We start from the raw sequence: 19,946 nt of genomic DNA, 5'->3' as shown, positions 1-19,946 counted from the left end.
AAAAATATGCTGATAATCTTATTTGTGTGTGGGGGGGGAGGTTCTCTTGTACATAAGAAGTTGCTTTTCTCTTGCTACTTCTAAAGATTTCTCCTTATCTTTCATGTTTGCCAATTTAATGATAATTTGTCTTTATGTGGGTTTCTTTGTATTCACCTTATTTGGAACGCCCTGGCCTTTTTGGATCTGGATATCTGGGGGTTTTTTTGGTTTTTTTTTGTTGTTTTTGTTTTTTCCTCCAGGTTTAGGGAAGTTTACAGCCATTATTTTGCTTTCTGCACTTTTTCTCTCTTCTTCTAGGGCCACTAAAATGCAAATATTGGTCTGCTTGTTGTAGTTCCATGAGTGCTCTGTGCTGTCTTCACCCTTTTTCCTTTCTTTTTTTTCTTCTTGCTCCTCTGATTGGATGAGTTTTGCTGCCCTTTCTTTAACTTCACAGATTTTTTTTCCTTCTGCTTTATCTAGTCTGCTGCTAAACCTCTCTATTGAATCTTTCAGTTTAGTATTACAGTTTTCTGTTCTGTGATTTCTTTTTGTTAAATTTTCACTTGATTCATGTGTTGTTCTGATCTCAGTGAGGATCTTTTTTTAAAAAAACATTCTTTTCAGGACCACACCTGTGGCATATGGAAGTTCCCAGGCTAGGGGTTGAATTGAGCTGCAGCTGCCCGCCTACAACAGCCACAGCAATGCAGGATCCAAGCCACGTCTGCAGCCTACACCACAGCTCACAGCAATGCCATATCCTTAACCCACTGAGCGAGGCCAGGGATCACCCTGCATCCTCATGGATACTAGTTGGTTTCATGACCTGCTGAGCCACAATGGAAACTCCCTCAGTGAGGAGCTTTATGACCAATATATTAAACTTTTTTTTTTTTTTGTCTTTCTGCTATTTCTTTGGGCTGCTCCCGTGGCATATGGAGGTTCCCAGGCTAGGGGTGCAATCAGAGCTGTAGCCGCTGGCCTATACCAGAGCCACAGCAACGCGGGATCTGAGCCGCGTCTGCGACCTACACCACAGCTCACGGCAACGCCGGATCCTTAACCCACTGAGCAAGGGCAGAGACCAAACCCGCAATCTCATTCTTCCTAGGCAGATTCGTTAACCACTGCACCACGACGGGAACTTCTAAACTTTTTATCAGTAAATAGTTTATCTCCATTTCATTAAAGTCTGTTTCTGAAGGTTTATTTTGTTGAACATATTCCTCTGTTCATTTCCCTTGATTCTGTGTTAATTTCTATGCATCAGATAAAATAGCCACCTCTTCCTGTCTTGATGGAGTGGTCTTTGTAGGACATGAAATTTATTTTCAGCCTGGCCTGAACTTTCGGTTGTCTCCAACGTTTTTGATGGTCCAGGCTGCTTTCTTCATTTTTCGTGGCTCTCAGTAGCTGAGGGTTTGCCAAGAGCTGTCAGTGTCCCAAAGTCAGCACCTAGAAGCAGATTGATTAAAAGCTGGGCTCTCAGGCAACAACTTTTAAATTGTACAAATAAGCCTCTTTCAGGGAACGACTGGGAGATGGGAGTTTTTTGCTTGCTCCCTCTGCAGAGTTCAGCAGAGGTAGCCACAGCAAATACTCACGTGCTTGAAGAGCGACTGTTTTGTTTGCTAAGGTGTTCTGGGTTTCATGGGCACAAGCCCAGTTGGCTTTTGGAGCTAGGTGTTTTGGGGTACATTCCTTAGGTGGAAGTCCTAAAAGTTGGGATACAATATTGGGTCCAAAAGAGAGAGAAAGAAGCTAGGAGTTGGGAGTTCTTCCTGATGGCATGTTTCTGTGCTAGGGAAATGGTTTGTGGAGAGAGAGTGCCTCAGCCTTCTGTACTCATTTCAGTGTGGGTTTTTTCTTGTTCACGCAATGTGTAGGAATCACTCAGCTAGTTTTTGGATTTCTTTCAGAAGGAATTGTCCATGCGTAGTTGTAGATTTGGTGTGTCCATAGGGTAAGGTGAGTTTAGGAACTTCCTATGTCACTGTCTTGAACTGGAACCCATAGCACCATTCTTTTAACTGTTTCATAGTATTTGATTTTATATATGTTCCAAAACGTATGTGTATGTGTGTGTGGGTTTGTGTGGACTAATCTCAAGGTTAAGCTAATTATACTCCCTATTTTATCATTGATCCATGTAAGGTCCCTCTTGTTTTAAAATTTATTTTATCTTTTCTTGTGTGTGCGTCTTTTTGCTATTTCTTGGGCCGCTCCACCGGCATATGGAGGTTCCCAGGCCAGGGGTCGAATCGGAGCTGTAGCCACTGGCCTACGCCAGAGCCACAGCAACGAGGGATCCGAGCCGCATCTGCAACCTACACCACAGCTCACGGCAACGCCGGAGGATTAACCCACTGAGCAAGGGCAGGGACCGAACCCGCAACATCATGGTTCCTAGTCGGATTCGTTAACCACTGTGCCACGACTGGAACTCCTAAAATTTATTTTATCTTTATTCTTTACTCCCAATCTGTATTAGTTTTAGTTGGGTCCCATAGTGAAGTACCATAGATTGAGAGAGATGCAAATATGTATATATATAGTAATTATATATAGTAATATATATGAATGTAATCACATCTATCTATTGAGCTATCATCTATCTATATCAGGAATTGACTTCATAGGTTATGAAGTCTGAGAAGTTGAAAGGTCTGCCGTCCACAAGGTAGAGACCCCAGAGAGCCAATAGTGTAGTTCCAATCTGAATCCAAAGGCCTGAGCATCACGACTGCTACTGGTATGAGTCCAAGTCCAAGGGCAGGTGAAGACCTGTGTCTCAGCTCGTGTCAGGTGGAGAGAGGGAATTCTGCCTTCCTTTGCCTTCTCTGTCCTATTCAGGCCCTCGAGGGACTGGATGGTGCCCGTCCTCATTGAAGAGGGAAATCTGCTTTACTCTTTCTGCTGAGTCAAATGCTAATCTTTTCCAGATGCATCTTCTCAGCCACACCCAGAAATAACACTTAACCACATATCGGGCATCCTGTGGCTCAGCCAAGTTGCCACATAGAATTAAGCATCATAGACATCTACTAAGACTCAGCGTTACCTGCATCCAGGCGGTAGAAGAGGAAAGAGCATGGAGTGGGTTCATGGGAGACTCAAAGTGGTCCACGTCACTTCTCACATTCTAGGGGAGAGGACTTATTTACATCCACTCCCAACCACAGTAGTGGCCAGCAGCATGGTCTAGCTGTGTGCCTAGAGAAGGGGAGCACCCCCATTTCAGTGGATGGCGAGTGGTCTTTGCCCTAGTTACTAATTTACGTTCCCACCAACAATATCCGTGGGTACTACTCTCCCACTCGACCAATAGTGGATATTATCACACTTTTACATTATTACCAATCCGATGGATGGTGAAAAATCATGCATTGGAAAGCAATTTATATTTTCTTGATTACTTGTACGTTGAAACATTTTTCCTATTTTGTTGGCTACTGACATTTTTCCTCTATGGATTGTCTTTTCAGAAGCTTTCTTGTTAAAATATTTCTTATTTGATTTATAGGAGATATTAATTAGTATGTAGTGATTTCTCATTCTCCTTTGCTGATTTGGGTTCCTCTTATCTATACAGCTCTGAATATCAGCTGCCTCCTCCTTATGGCTCTTGGTTTAGGCTGTTGGTCCTGCAGCACTTGTTCAGGGCTATCTCATCATCGTAACTCCCAAAGACCCCCTGACCTTCAGCTACCTTTCTCTCCTCTGTGGAACTAGCCAGAACTCCTGGATATTTTCCTATCACATGGGAGCTCTATACAATTTAGTTACTATTTTGCTGTACTTTATGCCTATCCATGCACCAATGATTTCCTAATTTCATTATTTAAAATTCCAGGATGTTTTAATATTTGCTTGTAACATTTTGCCATTAAAAACAAGGTTTGTGAAAGCAGGACTTGCAGAATAGAAGCGTAAGGAACTCATAAAACTTATCTCCAAGAAACAACAATAAAACTGGACAAAATTATCAAAAATAATGGTTCAAAAACTCTAGATATTGATCAGATACATACCACAAATTGTGAAGTATTTATTCAAGAAAATTTGCCCAACCTTGGAAAGAAGACTGGGAGCCTATGGCCGTTTTATTCTGAGGCTGCTCCCACCCACTCATCCTCCAGTTAGATGGTGTAGAAGTTCCAGACGGCAGAGCGTTGTGTTGTACAAACAGGCAGCTCCACTTCTGGAGAGAGTTGACTTTCTTTCTTTGGAGCTGAGTGAGAAAGTTTCATGCCTATGCTCGTCGTTGAAAACAACAGCAATGCCAGTGGCAAATGATCAGAGGTCTTTCCTGAGGTCTTAAGACTTGTTAGGCAAACAGCAGTTTGGAAGACAAGTATAAAATGTGACAGGAAGGTCTAGGGGATGAGGTCTCGTCTCCGTTTTCTTCTTGTTTATTGCAGAGCAGAAGGAACCGCTGAGGCAATTCCTGAAGGTCCCCTCAGCGGACAGAAACCATGATGAGCCAGCATGGAAAGGGCATCTAGAGTACAAACAGGGGACATGCATGAGTCCACCCTGAGCCTTTCAGAATTGTCCTAATTGTCGTGCCTAATTGTCCTAATTGTCCTTCCCTTGTCCTAATTTGGTATACAGTTGATGTTCTCTCCATAGGGGACCTGGTCATTGTGCAGTGGGATGATGTCCATCGAGCCATCTCATCTGAGTCCTAAAATGTTTAACTACTACTATGCTCTTGATATACAGTAGTAGAAGAAAAAGGAGGGGAGAAAGAATCAGCATATGACAAGTGCTTCAGCTTCTGCTTCTGTAGCCAGTGAATAGTCCAAAACTGCCCTGTAGTCTGTACTCCCCTTAGACAAAAGCATGAGGGTCCCCTACTCCAGGCAGTGTCCCAGAAGGTTCAGTGCTTTGGGGAGCACCTTCTTGACATTAAAAAAGCAAAAAAAAAACCAAAAACCTGCATTCAGTGCTAGAGGGAAACCAAAGTTTATTTCCTTAATCCTCAGGAGGGAAAAATGGAAAAAAATGATCCACCCAGAACTGTTCACATCTCTTGGGTTTCAATGATGAGAGGCTATGAAGGTGCTAGGCAGTTAGATATAAACAAAATGTATGTTTAGTACACTGGTAGTTCATAATTTAAAATATACATTTTTAATCTATCCATGCCACTGTTAAACAAGTTAGGCAAGTCTGCTCAGAAAGTAGAACTCACTTCTCTTCAAGTCATGCAAAAAGATTTTCAGTTATTTTAATATTTGCATGTATTTTTTCCCCTTGGAATGGAGGATCTCGGTCAAAGGTTGTATTGCCTAGGCAGCATCTCTGGGATTGAGTTCGTGTGTAAAAACTTACTGGGAAGTGCTCCCACGATCAACATCTGTCAAAGAGTGAAGGAAGCAGATTTGGGCAGAGGGAGAAGATGAGCTGTGGTACAGTAACAAAAAAGATCTTGGATGGCCCCACAGGGAACTTTAGAGCTGGAATGGCCTTGAAGAGTTGTTTCAAGCTGTTTCACACCGTCTCATTTTACCATCACATTGACCATTCTTGAATGCAGCCTGCTGGGGGCTGAGGATGTGACGTTGGTGCTCCCCTGGAGGAAAGGTATTATCTGGAGAAGAATGAGCAGCCTTCCTCCTGGCAGCTGAGGGAATGAGCACGTCCATCCGGAAGGGAAATCTGGGTGGCTCACCACAATGTCCACTAAAAACCCTTTCCTTGAACCCAGGTAGCCCCCCATAATGAAGATGGTTGTTTTTTTTTCTTTTTCTTCTTTTAATACTGAGTCCAATATAGCTTCTGCTGTAATGTCAACATACACAATTCCCATCTATGAACTGTCTAAAGACAATTATGGGAGAGAAACACCTCAACCTTAAGTTGAATTCCTGAAATGAGAATTGTCTAGATGTGTGAAGTTGCCAAGTTAAGGGTAACAACAACATCCAGGAATGCAGCTTGACCACTGATGAAATGCTTTCACCTCCACTTTCATCTCATTTCCTATATAACCCTGGGGAGTCATGGGTAAGGTAGTAGCTTCATCTCTCTTTTCAAGTGAGGATACAGGAAAGGCAAATGTTAGTGAAATGAACTTGAGACTTTGTTGTTGGTATCACTTCTTTGTTAGCATATATATATATAGATACGTGACATACCACCTCACTCAGAGGCTATTGCTAGAGGCAACAGTTCGGTGTCATGAAACCGACTGTGTTTGGTGTCAGGTTTTTCTATAAAAGTGTTTAGTCCACTCATGGCTCCTCGTAGGGAATATCTACTTGATATTAGAGTGCCTTTAGCATGTCTCTAAAGTCAGCTACTGGTGATTGGTAGGGCAGACCCTCCAAACCAGATCTTTAGACATCAAATCCAAGACTCTTCCTATGATACTTAGGTATTTGTGTGATAGGATTGAGGACTGATGACTGACAAATTCCCAACAACATTTTTGGGAGCTGGTACAACTGTACCAATTCCATCGAACTTCCCATCAGGGTCTCTCCGATTTCTGCCCAGCAACCTCTTGATCCACAGTCTCCTCATGGCATTTTTCACTTCCACGCTTCTCAGGCTGTAGATCAGAGGGTTCAGCATGGGTGTGATGATGGTGTAAAATAAAGCTACCATCTTGTCCTCCGGGAAAGTGGTAGAAGGCCTCAGGTAGATGAAGATGCAGGGGACAAAATACAGGATGACGACAGTGATGTGGGAAGCACACGTGGACAGGGCCTTGCGTCTCCCCTTTGATGAGCGGGTCTTGAAGGAAAGCAAGATGACTGTGTAAGAACCCACAAGGATGACAAAGGAGATGAGTGAAATCATGCCACTGTTGGCCACCACAATGAGCCCCACCACATATGTGTCTGTGCAAGCCAGCTTCAGTAAGGGGTGGACGTCACAGAAGTAGTGGTCGATCAGGCTGGGGCCACAGAACGGCAGGTGGACAGTGAGCATGGTCTGGATAAAGGTATGCACAAACCCTCCTAGCCAACAGGACACCACCAGTATGGAGCAGAATTTCCAGTCCATGATGGTCAAGTAGTGTAGGGGCTTGCAGATGGCCACGTACCTGTCATAGGCCATCACTGTGAGGATAAAGATCTCTGTGCCACCAAGCAGATGGACAAAAAAGAGTTGGGCCATACAACCAACAAGAGAGATTCTTTTGACCTTGACTTGAAAGTCAGTGATCATCTTGGGGGCTGTAACAGAGGAATAACAGATGTCAACAAATGACAGGAAGCTAAGGAAGAAGTACATTGGAGAGTTGAGATTTGGGCTCCTTTGAATAGTCATTATAATTAAAAAATTTCCAGTCATGAGGATCATATAAAAGAGTATGAACAAAAAGAAGCATATTTGCTGCGCTTCCTGATTTTGGGTAAGACCCATGAGGATAAATTCAGTAACATTATTTTCCATGGAATTTGGCAGTTAATAAGAGGTGAACACTGTGATTTTTTTTTTTTTACCTGTGGGGAAAAATACAAAAGAAAATAAGCTGTGGGCACACAATACTATAACATTGTTATTATTTTTAAACAATTATTGACAAAATTTCTCCCTTATGGTGTTTGTTTTGGTATAGTGTTTCTTAAAACTACCAGATATTGAGGAGTGGAGTGCAGGGAGAAAGAAGAGAGCGAAGGCAAATTAGTGGAGTTCAAATATATTTAGGAGTGGATCCTGGGTTTTCCACTTAATAGTCAGTTGTCTGAATCATCATTGCTTCAGAATTGAAATTAAATCTACCTGTTAAATCAGGATGCTGAGTGACAACCTTCACTCTCTTTCCTCCAGGATGCTTTTTACCTACATTCTAGCTATAAAAATATACACACATACACACATTTGTGATCAAAAGTATATGTCCTCAAGTATACAGCTCTGTGTCAGATGTGGGATGTAACTGGCCTTTTATGTGGCTCTTTGTCCTTCTCCATTCCTGACAGCCTGATTGGCTTTATCATATTTTATTCTGGAAATTTGCTTTTTGTCACGCCTTGTTATGTTTGAAAGCTGGGGAAAATGCACAGAGGCTTCACAAAAAGTAGCTACCATTTACAAGATGCTCAAGATTTCAGATTCTAGTTGATATTCATTGTTATAGGGAATGGGGAGATGGTTCTCAGCTAGGTTTAGCGGTGCCTCTGTCCATGGCCAATTTTGAGATCTGGAGCAGGTTACTTACCTGTGTAGAGACCTAGTGTCTTTGGTCAATGGGTTAACCCTACAGGATACTAGGGTCTCCTCCAGCTGTAATCTTCTGTTTGTTTGTTTCTTTCTTACTCATTTGCCTCTGATATCTTTTTCTTCTTCTTTTTAAAATTATAGCATGATTTATTTACCATCTGTCATCTTATGTCATGAAATCTGAGATGATCTTTTCAGTGCAAAGAATCACTGTCATTGAGTAGGGTTTATTTCACTCATTATTTTTGTGTTCCTTTGAACCAGGAGATGTGTGAAAGTGGGGACAAAGTGCACCTATTTTTGTGTTGCCTCAGTGCACATACTGCTTCAATTAGTAGGGCGAGTCACTTAAACCCTTGAAATTCAGCTTCTTTATCCTTTAAAAGGAAATGCTACTGACCATTTCAGGAGAATTATTTCAAATACCAATCCTAGCCCGGCATATAGGAAGTGCTAGCTGAATTATGCTTTTTGATTTTCCAACTACAAGGCCAGTACATATATTTTATTATGAAAAATTACAAATGCATTCAGTGGGGATAAGTGCTCCTGTATTACACAGAATAAAAAGCAATTCATATTTTACAATATATTCATCCACTGTTTTTCATTCCTTTTGTTCCAACGTATTTTAATGCAAATTTTAAGTCATCATGTCACTTCAACTTCTATTGCTTCAGTATCCATGTCTCTAAAAAGAAGGAATTTTTGGAGTTCCCATCATGGCTCAGTGGTTAATGAACCCGACTAGTATCCAGGAGGATTTGGGTTTGATCCGTGGCCTTGCTCATTGCTTTAAGGATCTGGTGTTGCTGTGAGCTGTGGTGTAGGTCGCAGACACGACTCAGATCCCGTGTTGCTGTGGCTGTGGTATAGGCTGGCAGCTACAGCTCCGATTTGACTCCTAGCCTGGGAACCTCCATGTGCCGCGGGTGTGGCCCTAAAAAGAAAAAAAAAAGAAAAAATAAAAATAAGGAGTTTTCTTTTCTTTTTTTTCTTTTTGTTTCTTTTGGAAACTTTTAGGAGTTTTCTTATGTGAACACAAAACATGATCTCATCGGATAAAACTACCCACAGTTTCCAGGTATCCATCAATTGCTGGTCTGCTGGAACCACGTTTTGTTCCCACCTCTCCTTACCTCTCCTTAGCTGAGGGCCTCCTAGGTCTGCGCTGTATGATGTGGTAGCTCACAGTGGCTCCTGAGCGCTTGCAGTGTAGGTAGTGTGATTAAGAAACTGAAGTTTCAATTATATTTAAAGTTAAAAAATTATAGTGACATAAAATAATTTGACATCATAAAAATTTAGATATGTTGGGTTAAACAAATGATTAAATACTGCCAAAATGAATCCCCCTATTTGTTTTGCCTTTCCCCCGCCTCCTTTTTGGCTGCTCCTGTGGCATGCAGAAATTCCTGGTCCAGGGATGGAACCCATATCACAGCAGTGACCCAAGCTGCAACAAGGATGATGCCAGATCCTTAACCTGCTGTGCCACAAGAGAACTCCTTCTTTTGCTTTTCCAGTGTAGCTCCTAAAACATTTAAGATGACAATGTGGCTTTTGTTCTGTTTCTATTCCACGGTGCTGTACTAAGGGTTAGGCCCTGGTGTCAGTGCTCGCCCATATCACCTAATTTAATTCTTGTTATATCTATGAAGTAGGTAGAACTAGTCCCATTATTCACATGAGGAGTAAAACCTGGAAAGGTTAAACTTAGATTGCTAAGTTTATCCACAGTCAGGTAACTAGTCATTGGTGGAATGGAGATTCAACTGTGATATATTCTCTTAGCCTGTTCTGTGTTGTGTCATTTCAATGCACAATTTCCATTGGCTTTTTAAAAATATTGATAATAGCTTTGGGATCTTCTTCATTGTTCAAGGGTCTCTGGGACAGGAATTGCTACTTTAATTAACCCAAACAAAATGTAATTAACCAATAAGGATCCGGTGTTGCTGTGAGCTGTGGTGTAGGTCACAGATGTGGCTCGGATCCCACATTGCTGTGGCTGTGGCATAGGCCGGTGGCTACAACTCCAATTCTACCCCTAGCCTGAGAACTTCCATATGCCACAGGTGTGGCCCTAAAAAGACCAAAAAAAAAAAAAAGTGATTAATTAACCAAGATAGACACCATTACTCTGTGGTAAGTTAAAGAGGTCCTGATACCTGTGCCCTTGGAAGGCCTACTGGCTTTATAACCAAACAGAAGTTTCTGCTGTGGGATGGGCACATTCAAACTCTCTCATCATCCTGCCAGACTCTGGGCCTCGGTAGCATCCTTTGTCTCACTTTCCCTCCCCCAACTGTTACCTGTCACGTGGTGCTGGGACTAGGCATGGGTTATTTTTTTTCCCATATGAGTTCTCACAGAATATTGGGTAGAATTCCTTGTGCACTACAGCTGGTCTCCAGTGGCCATCCATTCCAAATATCCACAGTGTGCACATGCCAACCCCAAAGCCCCAGTCCACCCCTCCCCCTTCCCGCCATGTCCCCTTTGGTAATCATAAGTTTGTTTTTGAAACCTGTGAGTCTGTTACTGTGTTGTAAATAAGTTCATTTGCATCACTTTTTAGATGCCACATATAAGTGATATTATATATATTCTCGGCAGTACCTTTCAACCTGTTGATGAATAAGAAAGGAGGCAAAATCTAATAATGCATGAGGCTTTGACTTCACCAAATGCTAAATTCCACTGCCTTTACTAGATGCTGAATCCTTGAAAAAATTGTCAGCAGACTTCCTGAAAGAGGTGGCTTTCCACAAGTCTGCAGTAGAGACGTTTCTTGACTCCTTTAGGTATCCTCTGTTTATTTTGATCATAATACTAGAATTAATCTTTTAGATTAATTGTGTGTCTCCCCCAGTAGGCATAGACTGTGTTAGGTAAATGCAGAGACCATTCCTCCTTGTTTGCATCCCAGCACTCAACTTTTTTCAGGGCCACACCTGCGGCATGTGGAGGTTCCCAGGCTAGGGGTCCAATTGGAGCTGTAGCCGCCAGCCTACGCCACAGCCACTGACACACCAGATCCGAGCCACGTCTGTGACCTACACCACAGCTCATGGCAAGATCCTTAACCCACTAAACGAGGCCAGGGTTTGACCCTACGTCCTCATGGATCCTAGTCAGATTTGTTTCTGCTGAGCCATGATGGGAACTAGCCGTGACAGGAACTCCAGCACTTGACTTTTGGCGAGCACGCAGGTAGATTAGATACTCAGTAAACTTTGTATGAGGGAGGGTGCGAGGGAGAAAGAAAATGAGAATTGCTGGTTTATAAATCTTTCTAGATGGCCTGGTTTTAGCACTACCCATTGTCTAGCATAGAATACTTGCTAAAAGCACAAACTCTTATCAGATAGAGCTGGATTTTCAACCCCAGGCCACAGGAGTTAGCAATTGTGTGGCTTCACATAACTTTGTCTACTTTGGCCTTCTCCTGTGAAATAAGGATACTTAGTACTTGCCTCACAGAGTTGGTGTGAGAATTAAAGCAGCTAATATATATAAACTTAGCTCAATATCTCTTCCATAGAAAGTACTCAAGAAATGTTACTCTTATTTTATCCTGCAAATCCTAAAGTTGGGCAGTATAAGTAAAGCAAGGGAGAAAGGTGACAAAAGTGACTTGACTTATCCGGAGCGCATGAAAATCTTCCCAGCATTTCCCTACTTTTGGGTCCTATGAATCCTCTTTCCCACTATGATCCTTCCAAACACTATTCCTATTCAGCTAGTCCTAGGTTTCTGTAGGAGATCGTGTGTGTGTGTTGTTTTGAAAAATAATCCGCCCCCCATTTATTCCTTAGCATTACTGCCTTGGTCACAAAGCAAAGGTTATTAGCTTGGGTGTCTGATGCAAAGCTGTTTGACATTGTCAGGCTCTTGGCGAGTGCTCAGTAGACAGCAAGGACAGAGGGTACATGCAACAGAAAAATGTGACTTTGAGACCGTTCTGAAGGTGAACTTACGCTCTCCCTGAGATCCAGAGTAGTTCCTCAGCTCAGTGTAAATTCTGTCAAGAGTCCTGGTTTAAGGCTCCTTCAAGTCCAAGTTCTGTGGCTTGAGGAGAAAGAAAAGCCCCGAGATCCTCAGAGGATGCAGTGTTCTCTGTTGCTGTCCTGAGTGATGAGCTCCCTCGAGCCTGCCAAGTTGCTTCCCCTGTTGAAAGGTCTTACTCCAGATACACAGAACATTCCCCACTGCATTGGTCAAGTGTGGGGACCCACCTGGGAGAGAATCCATTTTCAGAATGGCTTCCCCTGCTTTTTATAGTCACTGGGGATGGATCACCCTGGATTTCTTGCCTGATAACCTTTCTTTAAAACAACAATGGATTCCACTGGTTAAATACTTTCTACATGTCCTGCATTCTTTTAAGCACTTTATGTGCATTGCATGGTTTCTTTTGTTTTTAGGGTCTCAGTTGAATTTTGAAGTAATCAGGATTTTTTAGAGGCTACCATCATCATCCCATGGATGACCTATTCAATATTATTTATAGAGTTCCCTGGTGGTCAGGTGGTTAGGATTCAGCACTTTCTCTGTGGCTCAGGTTCAATCCCTGGACTGGCCTGGGGACTGCACATTGAGCCACTGCACAAAGGGGGAAAAAAAAAAGAGTTTAGGAGTTCCTGCTTTGGTACAGTGGGTTAAGAATCCGACTGCAGTAGCCTGGAGGCTCAGGTTCAATCCTGGGCCTGGTGCAGTGAGTTAAAAGTATCCGGCATTGCCCTAGGTCACAGCTGCAGCTTGGATTCCATCCCTGGCCTGGGAATTTCCATATGCTGAAGGTGCAGCCATAAAAAAAAAAACAAACCAAATTCCTGTGAGTAAAAATGTCATCCTAAGGTTAGACCTAAAGCATAACTAACGGCTATGTGTGTGGGTTTTCCCTGGCCCATCTTATTATTTATTCTGGAAAACCAGGAGGTAACTGTGTATCTTACTGTGCTTCAAGTTAGTTTTTAAAGTTGGAACACTTTTTCATGAATTACATGCCATTTAGATCATTTTGGAATGAAGTTCTTTTTTTTTCTTCTTTTTAGGTTACCTCTCTTTTGTTATTGATCTGTGTAGGCTCTTTTTCTGTAATCCAGCTTTTTAAAAAAATCCAGGTACAAGTTCCTTGCCATACCTATATCTCTGTCTCTATATCTGAGTTGTCATCTCCTCTCTCAACTTTGCAGCTTGATTTTTCTCATTGAATGGTGCTTTTGGATGAATAGGGTTTCTTAATTGAACATAATCTAATTTATTGATATTTTCCATTATGATAGTTGTTAGGGATGGGATGTCTGTGTCCCCCCCAAACTCATATATAAAATCCTAACTCCCAGGGTCAGTTGGTGGGGTGAGGCCTTTAGGAGGTGATTAGGTCATAAGGGTGGAGCCCCATGAAAGACCCCAGGAGGACGAGCTTTTGCCTTCCCCTACGTAAAGACACAGCAGTGCTTTCTATGAACCAAGAAGTAGGTCCTCACCAGACGCTGAATCTTCTGGTGCCTTGGTCTTGAACTTCCCAGCCTCCAGCACTGTTAAGAAATAAGTTTCTGTTGTTTATAACTTAACCCAGTCTGTTATCGTGGCCCTAAAGGATAAGACAGTAGTCCTACTTCGGTCCTCTTTAAGAAATCCTTCCTTATTTCGTGTTCATAAAGATATTCCCCTACATTAATACCTAGATGCCTTATTGCTTTACTTTTCAAGTTTAGTTCTAAAATATCCTGCAATTAAGTTTGGGTATTCTCTGAAGCTGGACCCAAGACAGATTTTTTTCCCCATATTTATATTCAACTGAACCAACACTTTTATTAATTTAATTAATTAATTGATTTTGTCTTTTCAGGGCCACACCCACATCATATGGAGGTTCCCAGGCTAGGAGTCCAATCGGAGCTGTAGCTGCTGGCCTATGCCACAGCCACAGCAGCACCGGATCTGAGCTGTCTGTGACCTACACCACCACTCATGGCAACGTTGGATCCTTGACCCACTGATCAAGGCCAGGGATCCGAACCTGGGTTCTCACGGATGCTAGTCAGATTCGTTTCCACTGAGCCACCACGGGAACTTCTTATTTTATTTTTTGCTTTTTAGGGCCACACCTGCAGCATATGGAACTTCCCTGGCTAGGAGTTGAATTGGAGCTGCAGCTACTGGCCTGTGTCACAGCTGCAACAACATTGGATCCGAGCTGCATCTTCAACCTACACCACAGCTCTTGGCAATGCCAGATCCTCAACTCAGGGAGTGAGGCCAGGATCAGACCTGCATCCTTCTGATTACTAGTTGGATTCTTAACCTGCTGAGCCACAACGAGAACTCCCAACACTCTTTATTTCAAAGCCTGTCCTTTATCCATGGCTCTTCTGTGCACATTTGTGAGAAATCCTATGTTCACAAATGTATGTGTCTGGACTTTCAACACTATGCTATTTGTCTAATGTCTATCTTTGCATCAATATCTGTTTTAATAACTATAATCTTATAATAAATACTTATTATCAGTAATGTAAGTTCACTAATCTTTATCTTATTCAAAGGTGGTTTAGCTGTTTTTGGCCTTTTGCATTTTCATGTATATTATGGAATATTTTTGTAAATTTTCACAGAAGTACCTGTGGGATTTTGTTTGGGATTGCCATGAATCTATTGATCAGAGCAAGTTGTGAGTACTTGGCATTTTAATAATCTTGGGTCTTAAATGGTTAATTCCTTTTTTTCTTTTTTCTTTTTTTGTTTTTAAGGCTGCACCCACAGCATATGGAAGTTCCCAAGCTAGGGGTCTAATCAGAGCTACAGCTGCTGGCCACAGCTACAGCCATAGCAATGCCAGATTCGAGCCATGTCTGTGACCTACACCATAGCTCAAGGCAACTCCGGATCCTTGACCCACTGAGTGAGGCCAGGGATTGAACCTGCATCCTCATGGATACTAGTTGGATTCATTTCTGCTGTGCTACAACAGGAACTCCCTTAAATGGTTCATTCTTAAATGGTATACCTCACTCTATTTAGGTATTCTTTAATTCCTCTAAATGCTTTCTAATCTTCAGTGTGGGGTCTTATGATACATTTTGAATTTAGTCCTAGATTTTCTACTTTTCCATACACTATGGGAAACTGGATAGGAAACACTGGATGCAGCCTGGATTCAATGTTGTCCTAGCTGTGGTGTAGACCACCAGCAGCTCCAATCCAATCTAGACTATCAACAGAAAAAAATCGAGTAAATAGATAAATTACAAATGTATAACTTGCAGAGTAACCAAATATCTTGAAATATAGGGAAAACACAAACCAGTCCAAAGCAGAGATGAAGCACAAGCTCTGGCTCTGTGGGGGGCGGGTATTGAAGGAAGAGATGCCAGGAGCCATACAGATGGATAAGAAAAGTAAAACTAAAGAAAAAGGGTTGCCTAAAGGCTGAATGTGGGCTCGCATGAGAACACAGAATGCCTGAAAGTGACAAACACGAAGGGAATTCATGCTGACTTGTAGTGTCTTCTCTGTGGAGATGCTCCCTAGGTGCTCATAAGAAATACCGGGGACAGGGCATGAGACTGGAGGAAATCTACACTGGTAACATAAACCTGGGTAAGGAGAACAGCTGGCCCTGTGGGACGTGCGTAAAGCCTCAACGAGACCCTTTCTCCTATAGAACAAAGCCTTAGGACTGTGGGTTCACATGAAGAGTCACGGGGGCATGGTGACTTGTAATAGAAAAGAACATTCTCCCCCTGAGGAGGAGGCGGAGAGAGGCCAGGACCTAGAATACTGTGTTAATATGATCTACCTTCTTTGCTTGAGGGAGGGGTAGTAAAAACCGCAATGCAAGACCCATCAAAGAAACACGTCCAGATGTGGCTGTCATAACAAACATGGTGACAGATGACTACTACTTCAGATGGGCTCAACAGTGGACACAGCAAAGAAGTGATCTAGAAAATAGGTTAGTATTGGGAGTTCCTCTCCTTTTGATTCAGTGGGTTAAGAATCTGACTAGTATCCATGAGGATGGACCGATCCCTGGCCTCGCTCCTTGGGTTTAAGGATTCAGCGTTGCTGCGAGCTGTGGCATAGGTCACAGATGTGGCTTGGATCTGGTGTTGCTATGGCTGTGGTGGAGGCCAGCGGCTGCAGCTCCAATTCATCTCCTAGCCTGGGAACTTCCATATGCCAGAGGGCAGCCCTGAAAAGAAAAAAAGTTTGCATCTACCATCCCCAAACTCCCTGTCCATCCCATTCTCCCCCCCCCTCAGCCCCTCACCCTGGTGAGAATGGCCATCGTTAACAAGTCTACAGATAACAAATGCTGGAGAAGATGTGAGGAAAGGGACCCTCCTTCACTGTGGGTGGGAATGTAAATGGTACAACCACTATGAAAGACAGTATGGAGGTTCCTCAGAAAACTAAATATAGAACTACCATATGACCTGTGGCAGTTTTGATTTTGTAGCGTGTTTCCTGAATCTTAGGAATAATCTATTTAAAAAAATAGTTTTTTATATAACTATTAAATATTTCAGAAACATTTGGAAGCTACCAATAATAAATAATTCTAAACTCACTTAGAATACAACACACAGAGATAAACACTAATACTGTTTATGAGTACATTACTTGAGTTTAAATACATCTTCACTTTTGGCTTTTTTTTTTTTTTGGCTATGCCCATGGCATGTGGAAGTACCCAGGCCAGGGACTGAACCCATGCCACAGCAGTGACAATGCTGGATCCTTAACTGCTAGGCCACCAGAGATCTCTAATCTTCACTGTTGGACTTTAGCATTTTCATTTTCCTGGTTTCATTTTTGTTGCAACATTTTCTTGGAGGGAATCATAGGTAAGATAGACATAAACCCAACTATGGGGTAGCCTTGAATAAATATGTAGGTGTCTCTCAGACTCAGGATTCCAACAGTAGGATGAAAATAATAATATTGTAATGGTTATAATGCTTTGATGCAACTGACAAAATCTTATTCTTTGTATTAAAGAAAACCTCATTTTCTCATGTAACTAAAAAGATCCAGAAGCAAGGTAGACTCTAAGTGGAACTTGATTCAGTGAAGTTTCTCTCCTCTCCATCTTGCCTTTGTTGTGCTGACTGCCTTTTCCAGGTCTCCTGTGGTGGGTCTCTGGGAAGGGCATGATTCCTCTTTGTCACAAAGTTGCTGCTGCTGCTGTTCTAGACCTCACAGATTCATCACTCAAAGCTATTTAAAGCAAATGATCCTGTCTCTTCTGATGTGTTCTGCCCAAGATAGCAGAAGCTTCTTTCCTGTGACTCCCTCAAATGCCTCCTTGTCCTTGTCTAGGTTACCATCCATCCCCAAACGAGTGCTGTAGCCAAAGGGGAGTTTACGTACTTCGGCTTAAACCAGTCAAAACCTACCTCTAGGTGATCTTCCAAATTACATGGCTGGGATTGGGGTAGCGTGGTTTCTCCAAAGCAAAATCTGGATAGTTTTGACATGAATAGAGGAAAATAGATACTGTGGAAGAAACAAAAGAATGTTCAGTAAGAAAACTTGCCTTGCGGGGTTGCTGTGGCTATCAGAGACAAGGGCTGTGAAATGTCTGGCATAGTGCCTGGCACATGGTAGGTACCCAAGAAATGGCAGTTATTATTTTTGTGAGCATCTTCATCGCGTGTGGTGATATTTAAGTTGAAGTGACCTTGAAGCATAGATTGTTAGAGTTGGGACATGGAAGACAGTCTAGTCCAATTCTGTCCTTTTATGTCTGTAGACTGCAAACCAGAGATGAAGGAACTTGCCTAAAGCCATTCAATTTACAGCCTCTTCCCCTGGGCCAGTCCTCTCTTCTCCTTTCAGGTTCATACTCCCATGGTAATTCAGAAAATTGGGGCAAAAATTCTACTAATGTCATGTTTTTAAGCACAAATACTGCGTTTTAAAACTTCTCCAAGTTCTCTAACTGAATTAATTGAAATAAACGTTGAATATTTTCCTAACCTACAGTTTCTTGGAAAAGTTGCACACTAGAGACAAAACCTCCATGGGGAATTTGGTCCCTTGATCACAGCATGTGGCTCAATTTATTTTAAATAGTTCAAACATCTCAATGTTGAAAAACAATCTTTGGTCTTCCAGCGAGTGTTTTCTAAGCCCACAACGGGATCTCAAACTTCCTGGTTAGCTATTTTTCTCTTGCTCTTTCTGTTCCTAAATAGTTGAGCTAAAGATTGGTCATGGGGCTGATTTCCCAGATCTTTTCCTTTGTGATTTATCCGCATCACCATAGGCTGTGCACTTTCCAAAAGATCACAGGACATACAGTGTTGTGGGATAGTATTAAAATTGACACCGTTGGAGCTCCCATCATAGCCAGCGGAAACGTGGAACCATGAGGTTGCAGGTTCAATCCCTGGCCTTGCTCAGTGGGTTAAGGATCCAGCGTTGCAGTGAGCTGTGGTGTAGGTTGCAGAAGCCGCTTGGATCTGGTGTGGCTGTGGCTGCGGCTGGCAGCTGCAGCTCCAACTGGACCCCTAGCCTGGGAACATCCATGTGTGGGGTGAGTGCAGCCCTAATAAGACAAAAAGACAAAAAAAAAAAAAAAAAAAAAATTGAGGAGGCTTAAGCCCCAGTGGTGCACCAACAAACCCCCTCGTCGCTCCTTCCGCGCTGCCCCCCAAGCCATGCGGGGGGCGCGACTGCGGAGGGACAGAGCTCTCCATCTCAGCGCTGGGCAGGAGCCCCCAGCACTGCCAAAGAAAACAAAGATTGATCAGCTAGAAAGGAATGTTTCTCAACTGCAACTGCTAATGAACAGGAGGCTCTGCACCCTCACCCCCGCCCGCCCCTCCCCCTTCGCCACATTCCCCCCCCCCCCCCCTTTCCTTTTCAGCCTCTGCTGGGGCCTGGAAGGCTCTGGGCTGCGGTCCAGCCTGCGTCGGCGGGCTGCCTCCACCAGCGCCCAGCCATCCTGGGCTCCATCCTAGCGATCTCGATGGAGGTTCCTGCAGCGTTTTTTCCAGCTCTCCCTGTCTTTTTTCCATGGGATTTTTCTTTCCTTTTTTAGGCGGAGGGTTGCCATATCCCTCAAATTAGGAGCAAGGGGAGAAAATGAGAAATTCTGGTTTCGCTCCACCTCTGCTCCACCCACCCAGGTTCTTTCCAAAAAATTTAAAAAAGATTAGAGCTGGAAGAAGTCAGCAGAAAGGCAAGCGTTCTCCCCCCGCCCCCCCTGCTGCTGCCCAGGCCACATGTCCTGGGCAGGCAGTGCTGGTTGCTCCCTGGGTGGGTCTGTTTGTCTGTCTGCTGCTGCTGAACTGGGGGCAGGGCACTCTGGGTGTGGTCTCTGCAGAGGCTGTCGCCTTGATACTGGAAAGATGTTACTAGAGTTCAGGTTCTTGTTCATGGTGCTGGAAAAATGAACTTCCTGCATTCAGCAAGCAAGCAAAAGTCTTTATTACAGGAAAGCAAAGAGCCCCCAGCACAGACACTGGGAGGGGGAGAAAGAGTCCAGACATCATTCCGTTTTCCCATTGGCCTTGTCCAGTCACCTATATCAGGCTTTATCCAATAGGGGTTTTAGAGATGGATATGCCCCATAAGTTATATGGCTATTTTGTTCTTGTCTCCCCTAGACTGGGAGCTGCCATTCCTCTCATTCCTTCCCTATCAGTCGAGGGATGAATTAGAGATTAATGTCCACCTAGACATAAAGCAGATATACTTTCTATAGAAAACAAGGCCTGAGAATGTCATTTCCTGGAACTCCCAAATCTTAGGTATTA

The 19,946-nt window shown here is 43.0% G+C and overlaps 2 protein-coding genes across 2 annotated transcripts in view; one reads left to right on the top strand and one right to left on the bottom strand.

Moving 5' to 3' along the window:
- LOC100515430 (olfactory receptor 4B1) overlaps positions 1-19,946 on the top strand; it is a 37,250-nt gene that overhangs the window by 11,227 nt on the left and 6,077 nt on the right. The window lies entirely within an intron of this gene.
- On the bottom strand, positions 6,364-7,395 carry LOC100518653 (olfactory receptor 4S2-like). The gene has a single exon (XM_013987265.1). The coding sequence runs from the start codon at positions 7,393-7,395 to the stop codon at positions 6,364-6,366; it is 1,032 nt and encodes a 343-aa protein (XP_013842719.1).

The sequence above is a fragment of the Sus scrofa genome, unplaced genomic scaffold, assembly GCF_000003025.6.
Source record: "Sus scrofa isolate TJ Tabasco breed Duroc unplaced genomic scaffold, Sscrofa11.1 Contig74, whole genome shotgun sequence".
In the NCBI taxonomy this organism is placed as follows: Eukaryota; Metazoa; Chordata; class Mammalia; order Artiodactyla; family Suidae; genus Sus; species Sus scrofa.
The sequence above is the reverse complement of the archived record's forward strand: the minus strand, read 5'-3'. Positions and strand labels throughout refer to the sequence as shown.

Excerpts from the sequence above, each read along its gene's own strand:
- LOC100518653 (XM_013987265.1), bottom strand. The coding sequence starts at position 7,395 with ATGGAAAATAATGTTACTGAATTTATCCTCATGGGTCTTACCCAAAAT.